We start from the raw sequence: 14785 nt of genomic DNA, 5'->3' as shown, positions 1-14785 counted from the left end.
ACCTCAACCCCTCCTGCATCCAGAACCAAGCCTGGCCTGGCCCAGGGGCCCTGCGGGGGGGCTTCTCTGTGAGGGGCCCTGTGGGAACTGCAGGGTGGGCAGGCAGAGCGGCCTGGGACGGTCCCCCTCACTGTGAGGCTTCCGGCCCTGGTGGGCCCGGTTTCCTTAGAAAATGCCAGTTGGAGGCCGGGTGCGGTGGCTCAAGCCTGGAATCCCAGCACTTTGGGAGGCCGAGACGGGCGGATCACGAGGTCAGGAGATCAAGACCATCCTGGCTAACATGGTGAAACCCCGTCTCTACTAAAAAAATACAAAAAATTAGCCGGGCGAGGTGGCGGGCGCCTGTAGTCCCAGCTACTCGGGAGGCTGAGGCAGGACAATGGCGTGAACCCGGGAGGCGGAGCTTGCAGTGAGCTGAGATCCGGCCACTGCACTCCAGCCCGGGCGACAGAGCGAGACTCCGTCTCAAAAAAAAAATAAATAAAAAAAAGAAAATGCCAGCTGGCTGTGGACAGCACCACAACCCCACTCACCTCCAAGCTGCTTCTGGGTTTCAGGGCACAGACCCCCCCCCGCCAGGTGCCCACTCCCGAGCCTGCCAAGCTCCATCCAAACCAGGCTCTTTCAGCAGAGGGGACAGGGCTGGGCTGGGGGAAACAGCTGGGGACCACAATGTCTCCAAGCGACACTGCCCGGCACTGCAGCAGGGACGGTCATTGAGTCAAGACAGCCACGTCCTGGTTGGGTGTGCCCACGGCCAGGAGAGTCCGGTGGAGGCTGAGCCCCCAGTCTGCACTTTCCGCCAGACACATGGATCACAGCTGCCCCCTGCTGCAGGGCCGCATGGCTGGAGGCTGCCTCTGAACAGCGATTTCAGAGGGTTTTGTGTGGGTGGCAGTGGAATCCCTGGAAAGCTGGGCTTTGCCACTGCCCTGGCAGGGAGGCGCAGGTCTCAGGGCAGGTTCTACCTTGGCTTTCCAGAAACACTTGCCCAGGGGTCTGTGATCATCTAGGGGATCTGGTGCCTCCACAGGCCGCTGCTCACGGGGTCACTGGCCTCCCGGGTCTTTGGGCCAGGGCAGCCCCACCCTCGGAGCGGCAATAGGCAGAGCCCACATCAGGCCAGCGGGGGTGACGGCCAGGGATGGCTGTGGGTTCCTGTCGGTGGCCCCAGCAGCTCCCGGGGACCTGCCTCCTCCTGCGCCCCACTGGGTGGTCTGTCGTGTTCACTGGGCTCCTCTGCACCCCCAGCTGAGGGGTCCAGGAGTGGCACCCGGACCTAGCTCAGACCATTGTCACCCTCCATGCCTTCTGGCCTTTGCCAGGCAGTCCGGGAATAGCTGATTCAAGGGAGGTCAGCAGAATCCTCTCTTTGGGTCCTTCACTGGGTTCTGGGAAAGGAAAGTTGGGCCTCTTGGGTGGCAGGAGCTGTGGGCGTGAGCTGGAGGGTTGGCAGCTGTGTACCAGCTTCCCTGCCCCTGCCAAGTGGAGAAGCCAGGCTGGGGTGTAGGACAGGCAGGAGCCTGGGGGTGTGGACCAGCCCTGCTTCTTCCTACCAGGCCTCCAGGACCAGTGGGGGCTGCCCCGGGCCGTGCAGCACCTGGGGTGTTGTCTCTGAGAAGCCCGTCAGGGAGCTGGCTCTCCCTGCTCTGACCCCAGCAAAGTGATTCATACCCAGAGAACCCCTCACCAACAGGAGAGCAGGTTTCAGACAGGAAGTCACCAAAACAGCCCACGGCTGAGTCACGCACCAGAACAGCTCCCTGCGGCCCAGACACAGCAGTGGTGAGGTCCAAGCTGCAGACACAGGGTGCAACTTCACATCCTGATGTGTGCATCAGAAACCACCCTGCTGTCCAGTGGGTTCACCAGCCTTTCTCCTGGACTCTCCAGAAGCCAAAGCTGGTGATTTGCTAACTTGTCCAGTCAGTCTGGGACGGCCTGGGCCCAGGGGAGACAAGGCCAGGAATAAGGAAGGGGAGGGTCAGAGCAAGAAATGTCCAGGGGGCAAAGTTGGAAAGAGCTGGGAGGATGGGACGAGGGACCGGAAGAGCCTCTGTGCATGGGGCCAGTGTGGCCTGCTCCACCTCCCGGGCAGCCACAGGGCCTTGCTTTTGTCTGGCACTAAAACGCCCTGAACAGCCAGCTCTGGCCTTCCCCACCTGGTGGGTGTGGAGCAGAAGTTCCCAAGGGCTACCTTGCATGTGGGGTGCGGCTGTCTCCCAAGCCAGGTGTGACCACACCGTGTGGGCCTGCGGGGCTGCTCCTCTGGTGATGGTAGCGGGGGTGGTGGTGGGGTCTTTGCTCTGTAACTGTAGAGAGACAGTGGCCGGAAGGCTAGGCTTTGAGAGTGGGGGCCCCAGGCCTCCCAGCTTCCCAGGACAACAGGTGTGGCGGGCAGATGCCCAGATCCTAAGGAGGACGGCCCTAGGGAAGGCTCAGGCACTGGGGGTGGTGACCATGCGGTGGCCCTCAGGATGTGGGCCTGGGATTGGGAGCCAGGCCTGGCACAGGCAGACCCCTCCCGGTCCAACGCCCGGTGGCTCCTTTAGATTTATGAAGCGTGTTCCATGGGCCACACTGGCACCGGGCCAGGGGGGCCCCGCCACATGCCCCGCTTCAAGTCACTATCAGTCTAGGGGCACATTAGAAGGCAAAGCAAACACCAGAATGCAGCGTGGACTGGAAGGTCACGGCAGGGACTTCCCCGAGCCCTGAGACGCTGGCTGGCCTCAGCCATGCACTGGAGGACACCCGGGCTTCTCTGGAGGATGAAGAGTTGTAGAGTTTCGCTCTTGTCGCCCAGGCTGGAGTGCAATGGCGCAATCTCAGCTCACTGCAACCTCTGCCTGCCAGGTTCAAGCGATTCTCTTGCCTCAGCTTCCCATGTAGCTGGGATTACATGCACACACCACCACGCCCAGCTAAGTTTTGTTTTTTTTTTTTTTTGAGGCGGAGTCTCGCTCTGTCGCCCAGGCTGGAGTGCAGTGGCTGGATCTCAGCTCACTGCAAGCTCCGCCTCCCGGGTTTACGCCATTCTCCTGCCTCAGCCTCCCGAGTAGCTGGGACTACAGGCGCCCGCCACCTCGCCCGGCTAGTTTTTTGTATTTTTTAGTAGAGACAGGGTTTCACCGTGTTAGCCAGGATGGTCTCGATCTCCTAACCTCGTGATCCGCCCATCTCGGCCTCCCAAAGTGCTGGGATTACAGGCTTGAGCCACCACGCCCGGCCAAGTTTTGTATTTTTAGTAGAGACGGGGTTTCACCATGTTGGTCAGGCTGGTCTTGAACTCCTGACCTCAGGTGATCTGCCTGCCTTAGCCTCCCGAAGTGCTGGGACAATGCGTGGCCCCTAGTCATTGTTCTTGATGATGCTCAAATTGTCCCAGATTTGACAAGTCACCCCCTCTGCCTCTGTGCTGACGATTCTAGGGCAAATCCCGTGTGTCAGTTTCCAGTCACGGAGCCCCCTGCATCAGGCATGTCTGTGTATTCACACCTCACCGGACCCCTCTGCTCGGATGGTGACTCCATCCCTCAGAAGAAGTCTTCCTGGCCTTTTCTGACTCCTTGCTCACTCCCTTGGAGGAGGGCTCTGTCCTGGCCTCTCCCACCCCTGGGTGTTGGTGATGCAAGCCGGGGGTGCGGACCAGATGACAGGCCAAGCGGGAAGAGGAAAGGCAGAAGTGTCCTGGGGTTTCTGTGGGGGGACAGCTGCTCTGGTGAGAAGGCGAGAGGCCCCAGGTTTAAGCCAGGGAAGGGATTTTTAGGGAAGTTTTGAAGAGGGCCTCCCCGAGACAGAAGAGGCAGGGGAAGATAGCGGCTTTTGAGAAGTGTCAGCCCAAGAACTGGATAATTCTGAAACTCCTTGCTGCCAACGCCTGTTCCTTTAACCAGGGCATGCCCCCAGTGTGCATCATGAGTCATGGTTTCAACAGTCATAGTGTGTCCTAGTGAGGCCCAGGACAGGCTGCCTGTGGCCCCAGAAACCCCAGGCAACTCTGCCTAACCCACCTAATCCACAGGGTTTCCTTTTTCTCAGGGCTGGCACGACAGCCCCACAACCACGGGAAGCCCCCAGCCTTACCTCATGGTCCCAGGTGGCAACCTGAGCTCCAGCTTTCACATCTGTGTTCCAGGAATGAGGCAGAAGCAAAGGAGAGCAGGGCACAACCCGTCCCCTGTGTGGAGACTTCCCAGAATTCCCACTCAGTTCACCTGCTCCATCTTCCCTCCTTCCTGGGCCCAGTGTAGTCTTGTGATCACACCTGGCAGCAGGGGAGGCTGGGAAATGTAGTCTTTGATGTCGCTGCGCCAGCTGATTCTGGGTGCTGTTCTGAGCAGGAAGGGGGTGCAGAACTGGGGACATGTGCTGCAATGCCAGCTTTTCCTTCCCTCCCTCCCTCCCTCCCTCCCTTCCTTCCTTCCTTTTTTTTGAGATGGAGTCTCGCTCTGTCGCCCAGGCTGGAGTGCAGTGGAGCGATCTTTGCTCAACGCAAGCTCTGCCTCCCAGATTCACTCCACTGTCCTGCCTCAGCCTCCTGAGTAGCTGGGACTACAGGCACCCACCACCACGCCCGGCTACTTTTTTGTATTTTTAGTAGAGACGGGGTTTTACCGTGTTAGCCAGGATGGTCTCAATCTCCCGACCTCGTGATCCACCCACCTCAGCCTCCCAAAGTGCTGGGATTACAGGCTGAGCCACCGTGCCCGGCCAATGCCAGCTTTTCTTCCACCTAGCAAGGGCAGGTCCCTGGCAGCTGAGCAAGGTGCCCGCTGGCCAAGTCCAGGGACTCAACTACCCCAAATGAGAAAAGGGTCAGGGGATATTGAACTGGGAAGGAGGTGGAGCCCCGAGGCCAGAGAAGCTGGGGGTATGGAAGAAGTTTTTCTTCTATACTGTAACTCACAATGCCTCTGGCACTTCACTTGTGGGTTAGGTTAAGGGCTCAGTCGCCCTTGACTGCCCTGACTTCAGACACCAGTCACAAAGAGTGGCTCTCCAGGTTACCCACCACTTCCGAATGCCTTGGTTATGACAAATGGGAGGTCTGATGACCCTCTCCTCAGGTTCAATCTTTTGCTAGAACAGCTCACAGAGACTAGAACAACTGTTTGCTGGACACTTTGGGCCTCAGTTTCCCCCTTACAATGTCTGCCTTTTTGGGGTCCTTGGGAGCTCCCTATTGTTGGTTACACCAGTGGAGTAGACAGAGGCTCAGCCTAAGGGTGTTTCCAAAAAGGGCTTCTGCTGGAGGGGGTCTGGGAGCATCCCTGGAGACGGGGAGCTTCGGACTAGCTGCGGGGTGGGTGCGGGGTAGGAGCAGGGCCGCTGGGGGCGGAAAATGGGGCTTCCAAGGGGCATACGGGTGCTGGCAAGCCAAACCCCTCACTGTAAACCATGCACCCATCCAAGTGAAGAACTCCTCCAGGGCTCGCCTGGGGCAAGAGGGGGCTGCAGGGCACCCTGCGAGACCATGGTGGCTAAAGATAGGCCCTAAGCCAGCAGCCAAGGGCGTCCTGGGGGCTGCAGAGCCGGCCCCCAGCCCCCTCCACCTCCGGCCTCTCAGCTCCCTGAGGGCGGTGTCTACCGCCAGCTGCTCTCCCCTCAGGGTGGGAGACCTGGGGAAGCCCCCAGTCTCAAGCTCCAGTCTTGATTTCTGGAACAATCCTAGGACAGGACCCTGGCCCATCAGGTTCTGGGGCCCACCCTAGGCGGGGTGGCTCCTCTTCTGGGCAGCCCATGCCTGGTGTGGTTGAGGCTGGGCTGCCCAGGCCTGGCCAGACGGATCTGGGTCCTTGTGTCCAGCTGGGCCCCAGAGCCTGCCACACCCCCGGCACCACCACCTCCACCCCAATAGCCTCCCCTTCCTCTACCTGTTTCCTCCACCAGCCTCTGGGTCTTGCTCCCTGCCAGGGTCCAACTCACAGCCGCCTCCACCACTGCTCCCGCAGTGACCATGCGTCCGCGGCCCCCCAGGACCCTGCTTGTCATTCTCTTGCCCTCTCTGCTTGGCGCTGGGTTCGGCCGCAATCTGGGCTGCTCGGTGCCCCCGAGAGCTCCTAGGGTCAGGGGAGGGCTTTTCCCCTGTGGTCTCGAGCTCTGGGCTAGCAGGAGATGCTCTGAGAGCCCATCTGTTACCTGGAGGGTCCAGGAGAGATTGAAGCAGGCCCCAGGGGCTTCCCAGAGCTGGGCTCCTGGCTGTCCCATCTCTGGGGACTGTCACTCCCATCTCTCCTCTCTAGGAACTGGTGGGGAGGAAGACCTTGCAGCTGTGGGAGGCCGAGATTGGGGGTCCACCGTCAGTGTGAGCTGTGGGTGGCTCTCTGGGGTGAGAGCTTGGTATCATGTGACCCCTGAACCCCAGAGCTGGCCCCTGAACCTCTCCTCAGTTGCAGAGCACACCCTTCCACCCGCAGCTCAGGCCCAGCCCCGAAGCCCCCTCCCCAGAGACCCTTCCCCGGTGCCCCAAGGAAGGGCTGGGCCTGGTGGGGGCTGCGTCCTTCTCACTGCCCTTCGCAGCATGGGGGGCTGGTCCCCTTTAGAATGCACCTCCCTAGGGAACCCGCCTCGAGCCTGGCCATCCCCCCAACCCCTGTGGAGCTGGACCTTGGGGCATGTCCACTCGCCCTGCATCTGCTCCTGCCCCTGGGCAGTCCCTGGCTTCCACGGACCATCCTTTTTCCTCCCTGGGGCGGTAGCAGCAGCAGGCAGACCCTAGCTGAACGGTCCGTGTGACACTCCCTGAGGGCCTGGAGCCAGCTGGGGCCAACAGGTGTCACATCCAGGGCCAGCTTCCAGGACTCAGGAAGGAGCGAGGCACAGCCAGCTGCGGTGGCCAGGTGGGGCCAGGGATGCTGCTGAAAGTCCCACCACACCCAGGAGCCATCTACCCAGGCCCAGCTCTTCTGTGAAGTACCTGCTGGGTGCCAGGCCTGGGCGGGGGCCACAGCGTCTCCACAGGTGGGGGACTTACCCCCTCACAGCCCTGGGCCTCCTCCGCAGCCCTGCTGCCCAGACCTTCCCAGACCCTGCCTTCCACCCTGCAGCCCCTGCCAAGCCCCTGGGGCCTATTCTCAGCCGTTTTCAGGAACTGCTTGTTTTGCCCTAATGGTGACTTGAAACAGGAAAGGCCCAAGATAAAGGCCACCCCGAGACCTCAGGGCGGGGGACAGGGACGGGACGGGGCGGGGCAGCCGAAGGAGCAGGCTGCTCCCCCAGGTCCTCCTGCGGATCAGCAGAAGTGCAACTGCTTCCCCCCTGCCCCCATCCAGGCCAGCACGGGCTCAGCTCAGCACGGAAACCCTCATGGGGGAGCCCGGCCTAGTGGCTCCCAAAGGCACTTCCCCTTCCCCATGCCAGTGAGGGGGGTCCAGTGTCCTCCATTTCACAACACTTAGGGTCTCTGGAGACACGTTTGGACTTCACGGCAGGGAGGGGTGCCACTGGCTTCTAGTGGGTGGAGACCAAGGATGCTGGGAAATGTCCTGCAACACACAGGACAGCCCCTCCTGCCACCGCAAGAAGTTTCCAGCCCCAAATGTCTGGGCGAGAAGTCCTGGTAGCCTTCGGGCAGCCAGGGGAAAGCTCAGAGCTGTCCTGTTTTAGAATCATTGCTCCGACGTCCCCGCGGGAGGGCTGGCGGCTCGGAGGGTGGCTGGGAGATGGCTAGCGCCAGGAGGCCACACGATAGAGGGGCGGCCCTTGCATCCCTGCCAGTGTCCTTCAGCCCCGGGAAACCCCTAAAGGTGCAGTGTCCAGGTTGGCAGCTGAGACCAGGACTGCAACCCAGACACCACCGGGGAGACAGCAACCCGACGTGGAAAGCACCCTGGCTGACGTCAGCACTCAGCACCCATGCTGGAAACATTCTGGTTCCCTCTGCAGGCTGTTGGGGTTCCAGCCAAGCTCAGCTGCCAGGGGTCTGGTTAACAACCCAGGGTCAGGGACCCAAGGCTCCTGGGCTGCGGGACCCCTCACCTGTCACTAATAGAGGAGGACCAGTGGAGTGGGGGCTGACCCTCATAGAAACTGGAGGTTTCTGGCAGACAGACCCGCAGGCCTGCGGCATGCCCCGCCCCGGGCAGCTTCTGAGGTGGGGGAGCTCTCTGCCTCCAAGGACCCAAAGTCATGGGAGGGGGCTCCTCCCGTCAGCAGGTCCTGGAGAAAGGCCACCGTCACCACCCTGGGCGTGCGGGCCAGGCCCAAATCCTGGAGCAGGACGGAAAGCTTTGCAGAGGGACTGGGTCTGAGTGGAGCCCACTGAGGCAGGCCAGGGCATCTTGGGCCGAGGGGACAGTGAGTGCCAAGGCAGGGAGGGGTGAGGGGTGACGCAGAGTGGGCAAGGCCATGGGCCAAGGAAGCTGGGCCAGGGGACGGAGGGCAGGGGAGCAGGAGGGCCCAGGGCTGTCCATGGGAGAGGAGGACTTGGGGAGTGGACATCCCCAAGCCACAGCCACCCTCAGGAAGAGGCCATGTGAGGCTGGCAGGGCAGAGTTGCCCACCCACGGGGTGGAGGGTGAGGGGCAGGCCAGAGGGCAGGTAGGGGACATTCACCAGGTGCTCAGAGCTGGTGGAATCTGGGCAGGAGCTGGAGGGCTGATGAACAGGCCATGCATGTGAACACGGGCATGCCAGTATGTGTATACGTGTGTGAGAATGCACACACGTGTGTGCACTTGAAAGGATTTCTGCTGCACGGCTCTGACTGGCCCACGGCAGGGCAGTGGAGGGCACTCCTGTGCCTCACAGGGAATGCAGGAGGTTGGGGAGGTGCTGCTCCACTTCCTGCCCCCTCACCTACAGACTCCACAGCCTTGGCCTGTGTCCCCTGCTCAGGGGTGTGACTTCCTTCCGGGGTGGAGGAACCCAACACCCACCTGGACAGGGCCTCACCCCTGAAGCCACATCTTCTAGCCCCTCACCCCAAAGCCACACCTTCCAGCCCTGCTTGTGCTGGCACCTGTCCACTGCCTCACCCACCTGAAGGATCTCATCTTTACACACATGCACACTCACACACACAGGTGCACACACACACATGCACACTCACACACAGGTGCACACACACACACATGCACACTCACACACAGGTGCACACACACACATGCACACTCACACACACAGGTGCACACACATGCACACTCACACACAGGTGCACACACACATGCACACACACACATGCACACTCACACACACAGGTGCACACACGCACACACACACATGCACACACACACACAGGTGCACACACACATGCACACTCACACACACACAGCACACACACACAGGTGCACACACGCACACACACATGCACACTCACACACACAGGTGCACACACACATGCACACACACACACATGCACACTCACACACGCATATGCACACACACACAGGTGCACACACGCACACACACACAGGTGCACACACACATGCACACTCACACACAGGTGCACACACATGCACACTCACACACAGTGCACACACACGCACACACACATGCACACTCACACACACAGGTGCACACACGCACACACACCATGCACACTCACACACAGGTGCACACACACATGCACACTCACACACACGCACACACACATGCACACTCACACAACACATGCACACTCACACACAGGTGCACACACGCACACACACACATGCACACACACACAGGTGCACACACACATGCACACTCACACACAGGTGCACACACATGCACACGCACACACACAGGTGCACACACATGCACACACACACATGCACACTCACACACAGGTGCACCCACACACATGCACACTCACATGCACAGATGCACACACATGCACACTCACCACAGATACAGGTGCACACACACCCATACTCACATACACAGGTGCACACACACACAGACATAGATGCACACACAGGCATGCATTTGCATACGTGTGTTCAGACACACACTCACACAGGGACACACACACAAACCCCCACACGTGACTCCAAGCCAGCCAGGAGCATGGGTGGCCACGGGTCTGGACCCCTGGGCCACCTTACTGCTGTGAGACCCCAAGGAGGCTGCCTCAAGTCTCTGGGCTGGGCTTCCTCGAGGCAAGACGGGGGTGTGGACCGGACCCATGGGGCCCGATGCCATGTGCAAACTGCTCGGAGGTGCTGGGGGCATCTTCCTGGCTGCAGCTATGGGCTCCAGCTCTGGCCCGGGCACTGGGCTTGCCTCGGCCACAGCCAGGCAGCTCCTGTCAATCCTCCACCTTCAGAGAGGGCAGTTCCATCCTCAGCAGAGCCCCTTCCTTCGGCTTTGAGGTGGACAGGCTCTGAGGTTGCTGTCCTCTGGCCTCTGTGACTTCACTCGAAAAACGGGTCCTTCCAGCCCCAAATGTCTGCATGGGAAGACTATCTTTTCTGAGAATTGCTTTGTTTTTGCATAAAAATATCTGAATATACATATCCAAAAAGTCCACTGTCTGGTGTTCAGTTCTACAGGTTTGGACAAATGCACAGTCATGTTACCCACTCCCATAGTCATGATTCAGAACAGGCTCATCACCCCCACATTCCCCTGTGCTGCCCCCATCCCCAACCCCTGCAACCACCAATCTGTTTTCTTTATCTGTAGCTTTGCTTTCTTTCTTTTTTTTTTTTTTATTATACTTTAAGTTCTAGGGTACATGTGCATGACGTTTATATCATGTATAACTCCCCAGTGCAATCCCTCCCTCCTCCCCCCTCCCCATGATAGGCCCCAGTGTGTGATGTTCCCCTTCCCGAGTCCAAGTGATCTCATTGTTCAGTTCCCACCTATGAGTGAGAACATGCGGTGTTTGGTTTTCTCTTCTTGTGATAGTTTGCTAAGAATGATGGATTCCAGCTGCATCCATGTCCCTACAAAGGATGCAAACTCATCCTTTTTTATGGCTGCATAGTATTCCATGGTGTATATGTGCCACATTTTCTTAATCCAGTCTGTCACAGATGGACATTTGGGTTGATTCCAAGTCTTTGCTATTGTGAATAGTGCCGCAATAAACATACGTGTACATGTGTCTTTGTAGTAGAGTAATTTATAATCCTTTGGGTATATACCCAGTAGTGGGATGGCTGGGTCATATGGTACATCTAGTTCTAGATCCTTGAGGAATCGCCATACTGTTTTCCATAATGGTTGAACTAGTTTACAATCCCACCAACAGTGTAAAAGTGTTCCTATTTCTCCACTCTTTATCTCTAGCTTTGCTTTCTCTGGAATGTCATATTAATGTAATTAATCAATCAACCAATATGCAATTTAACCAATGCATTTGATTAATGCAATTCATCAATCAATTAAAATGCACAACCATGCTTATTAGTACAGATAGTAACCTTTTGAATCTGGTTTCTTTCACAAAGAAAAATGCATTGGAGATCATCCATGATATTTGAATGGATGGCCTTTCCCTTTTTATTGCTGAATAGTTTTCCATTCCATCCATGGGCTGCAGGTTTGATCTACTCACCGACTGAAGAACAATGGATTTGCTTCCAGTTTTTAGTGATTATAAATAAAGCTGCTGTGAAGATTTATGCGAGTGGCATTTCTGGGTGAGAAATGGCCAGTTTCTTTCCCAAAATGGCTGCACCATTTTGCATTCTCACCAGCAGGAAATGAGAATTTCTTGTGCTTCACATCTGTGTCAGCATGTGGCATTGTCATTTTACTTGTGTGATTATGTTTTAGCCATTTTGTGGCTGTGCAATGGGATGGCATTGTGGTTTCAATCTGCACTCGCCTAATGAGAAATTATGTGGAGCGTCTTTTCACGTTCTTATTTGCCATCTGTATACCTTCTGTGGCGTTCTGTTTGTGTGGCTGTGCAATGGGATCGCATTGTAGCTTAATCTACACTCGCCTAATGAGAAATTACGTAGAGCGTCTTTTCATGTTCTTATCTGCCATCTGTATACCTTCGGTGGCTCTGTTTCTTCAGATCTTTAGCCTTCTTTTTTCCTTTTCTTTTCTCTTTCTCTCTTTTTCTTTTTTGAGACAGAGGCTCACTCTGTCTCCCGGTCTGGAATGCAGTGTTGCGATCATAGGTCACTGTAACTTTCAATTCCTGGGCCTCAGCAATCCTTCCACCTCAGCCTCCCAAGAAGCTAGAACAACAGGCACACGCCACCATGCCCAGCTAATTTTTTATTTTTATTTTTGTAAAGACAGGGCCTATGTTGTCCAGGCTGGTCTTGAACTCCTGGCTTCAAGTGATCCTCCCACCTCAGCCTCCCAAAGTGCTGGGATTACAGACATGAGCCACCACACCCAGCTGTTAGCCCTTCTTTTTTTTTTTTTTGGCAGCGTTTTACTCTTGTTGACCAGGCTGGAGTGCAATGACACGATCTTGGCTCACTGCAATCTTCCCCTCCCGGGTTCAAGCAATTCTCGTGTCTCAGCCTCCCAAGTAGCTGGAATTACAGGCATGCGCCACCATGCCTGGCTAATTTTGTATTTTTTTAGTAGAGATGGGGTTTCACTATGTTGGTCAGGCTGGTCTCGAACTCCTGACCTCAAGTGATCCGCCCACTTCCCAAAGTGCTGGGATTACAGGCGTGAGTCACGGTGCCCAGCATTAGCCCATTTTTAAACTGTTTTTTTTTAATTGTTCAGTTCTGAATTTTTTATATATTCTGAATGGAAGTCCTTTATCTGATAAATGATCTGCAAAATTTTCCAACAGTCTGTGGTAATTATTATCTTTTAAATCTGCAACTTGGCCTCTTTTTCGTTAATATTATTTGTGTCTTTCCTTTCTTTGTTCCTTCTTCCCAGAACTGTTGATCCATTTTGTGGTTAATTTTTTTCGAAGAACCAATTTTTGTCTTCATTGTTCTTCTCTATTGCATCTTTGCTATTTCATTGATTTCTGATCTTATTTTTATCTCCATTTTCTCAACTTTCTGGGCTTACACTGTTTTTGTTTTTGTTTACCTCCCAACTTCTTCTTTTTAAAATTTGTTTTTTAAAACTTAAGGTATAATTTACATAAAGTGTAATTCACTCCTCTGGTATCTGGTATGCATAGTTCTGGCTTGACACATGCATTTAGTTGTGTAACCACGAGCACAACTGAGCTATAAAACATTTCCATTTCCTGGCCAGGCGCGGTGGCTCACGCCTGTAGTCCCAACACTTTGGGAGGCCGAGGTGGGCGGATCACCAGAGGTCAGGAGTTTGAGAACAGCCTGGCCAACATGGTGAAACCCCATCTCTACTAAAAATACAAAAATTAGCCAGGCATGGTGACGCGTGCCTGTAGTCCCAGCTACTTGGAGGTTGAGGCAGGAGAATCGAAATTTCGCCACTGCACTCCAGCCTGGGTGACAGAGTGAGAAAAAAAAGAAAAAAAAAAAAACTTGCCATCTCCCAACAGGTTCCCTCATGCCATAGATCACTGGTGCAGCCCACCCCACATCCATCCACCACAGGCTGAGGACAGGGATGTCATCCTCTCCACGGGCACAGGGCTCCTTCCAGGAGCCAGCAGGGGCCAGGCCTTTCTTTGGACTGTGCAGAGTGTGCACTCCCAGGCCTGCTGAGTGATCCTTTTCCGCACAGACTCAGAGAGGGCTCACAGAGGCAGATGTCAAAGCCCAGCTTTGCAGGGTGAGTGGAGGGAGAGCTTGGAGAGGCTGAGCCCTCGATAGTTGGAACCAGAGGGGAGTGAAGGCAGGCCTTGGACATCCTTTTGTCAAAGCGTACATTTTGGGTTTGGCTATGTCTAAGTTACTCTGTAATAGAAGTCGTTCAGTCTGCCCAGAGGTCTCTGACAGTTTTTTCTGCCATCAAGTGATGGTGCGTCTCAGGACAGGGAGGATGCTACAGCATTCCACGTGTCTAGTGACGCGATGCCCAGTGGCCAGTCCTAGGGCTGCTTGGACTGGAGAGTGGGGCCGCTTTGTCCACTAATCACATTCTAAGTCACCACAGCCTTGGGGCAGCCATATCTTGTGGTCTCGGCGTCCCGGTGTTCTGGCCTGAGGTATGAGGTCAAACAAGGTCTGTGCTCTCACACCACCCCTCCTCTGGCAAGCAGGGCCCAGGGAGGGGGTCAGGAGGTAGCTGGGTACTCCCCTGGGACACAGGCCTGCCCTCTGCCTTCACTTCCCACAGCCACCCAAGCCCATCATGCTCTGGGTCTCACCCTTCCACACCTGGGACCCTGAACAGCCCCCTATGAACACCGACAGGAAGAACAGGGGAGCGTGCAGCATTGAGGCACTCAAAGAGCTCTCACCCATGGCCCTTCCCTCCAGTGACCTGGGACAGCCTGAAACCAGCCTGAACCCAGTGAGGGAAGTCTCAGACCCTAGAGACAACCTTGTGTTCTTCCTGCACGGTGGTGAAACTCCAGGCACTGCCACAGCTGGGGAGAGGGGGTCCAGCCAGCCCTGCTCCTCCCTCCATGGAGCTGGCTCTGGGAGGGCAGGCAGCTGGCAGTGTCCACTGCACGGAAGGCAGCAGCCCCTCAGACTCTGTGCCCGCAGCCCAGCCTTGGGAAACAGCATACTGGGTATGACGCAGGGGCCCATTCAGTTCCCCAGACAGTGAATAGCTAATGACCCAGGCTCAGCCACTCATTGGAAATTTTCTTGATTCAGAGAAACCCTCGTCACTCTCAGCCGGAAAATCTCTTGGTCCCCTGGTCACAGTGATTGAAGTACCCCCAACCACAACCACACAACAAGGAGTGATGTGGGGGAGTCCTGGGGTTCTACGGGCTGGTCACGGCTCCCTGTCTCAGTTTCCCTTGTGGGCAAGG

At 56.4% G+C, this 14785-nt stretch overlaps 1 protein-coding gene across 1 annotated transcript; it reads right to left on the bottom strand.

The window, feature by feature from the left end:
- Positions 1 to 448: 448 nt before the first annotated feature.
- LOC117071275 lies at positions 449 to 4423 on the bottom strand. The gene is made up of 3 exons (XM_033191069.1): positions 4087 to 4423; positions 2198 to 2312; positions 449 to 1825 (listed from the first exon to the last, which is right to left on the bottom strand). Exons 1-3 carry the CDS (start codon positions 4366 to 4368, stop codon positions 1356 to 1358), a joined length of 867 nt encoding a protein of 288 aa, XP_033046960.1. The 5' UTR covers positions 4369 to 4423; the 3' UTR covers positions 449 to 1355.
- Between the last annotated feature and the right edge of the window lie 10362 nt (positions 4424 to 14785).

This window comes from Trachypithecus francoisi, unplaced genomic scaffold (genome assembly GCF_009764315.1).
Source record: "Trachypithecus francoisi isolate TF-2019V2 unplaced genomic scaffold, Tfra_2.0 Lachesis_group3, whole genome shotgun sequence".
NCBI lineage: Eukaryota > Metazoa > Chordata > Mammalia > Primates > Cercopithecidae > Trachypithecus > Trachypithecus francoisi.
The sequence above is the reverse complement of the archived record's forward strand: the minus strand, read 5'-3'. Positions and strand labels throughout refer to the sequence as shown.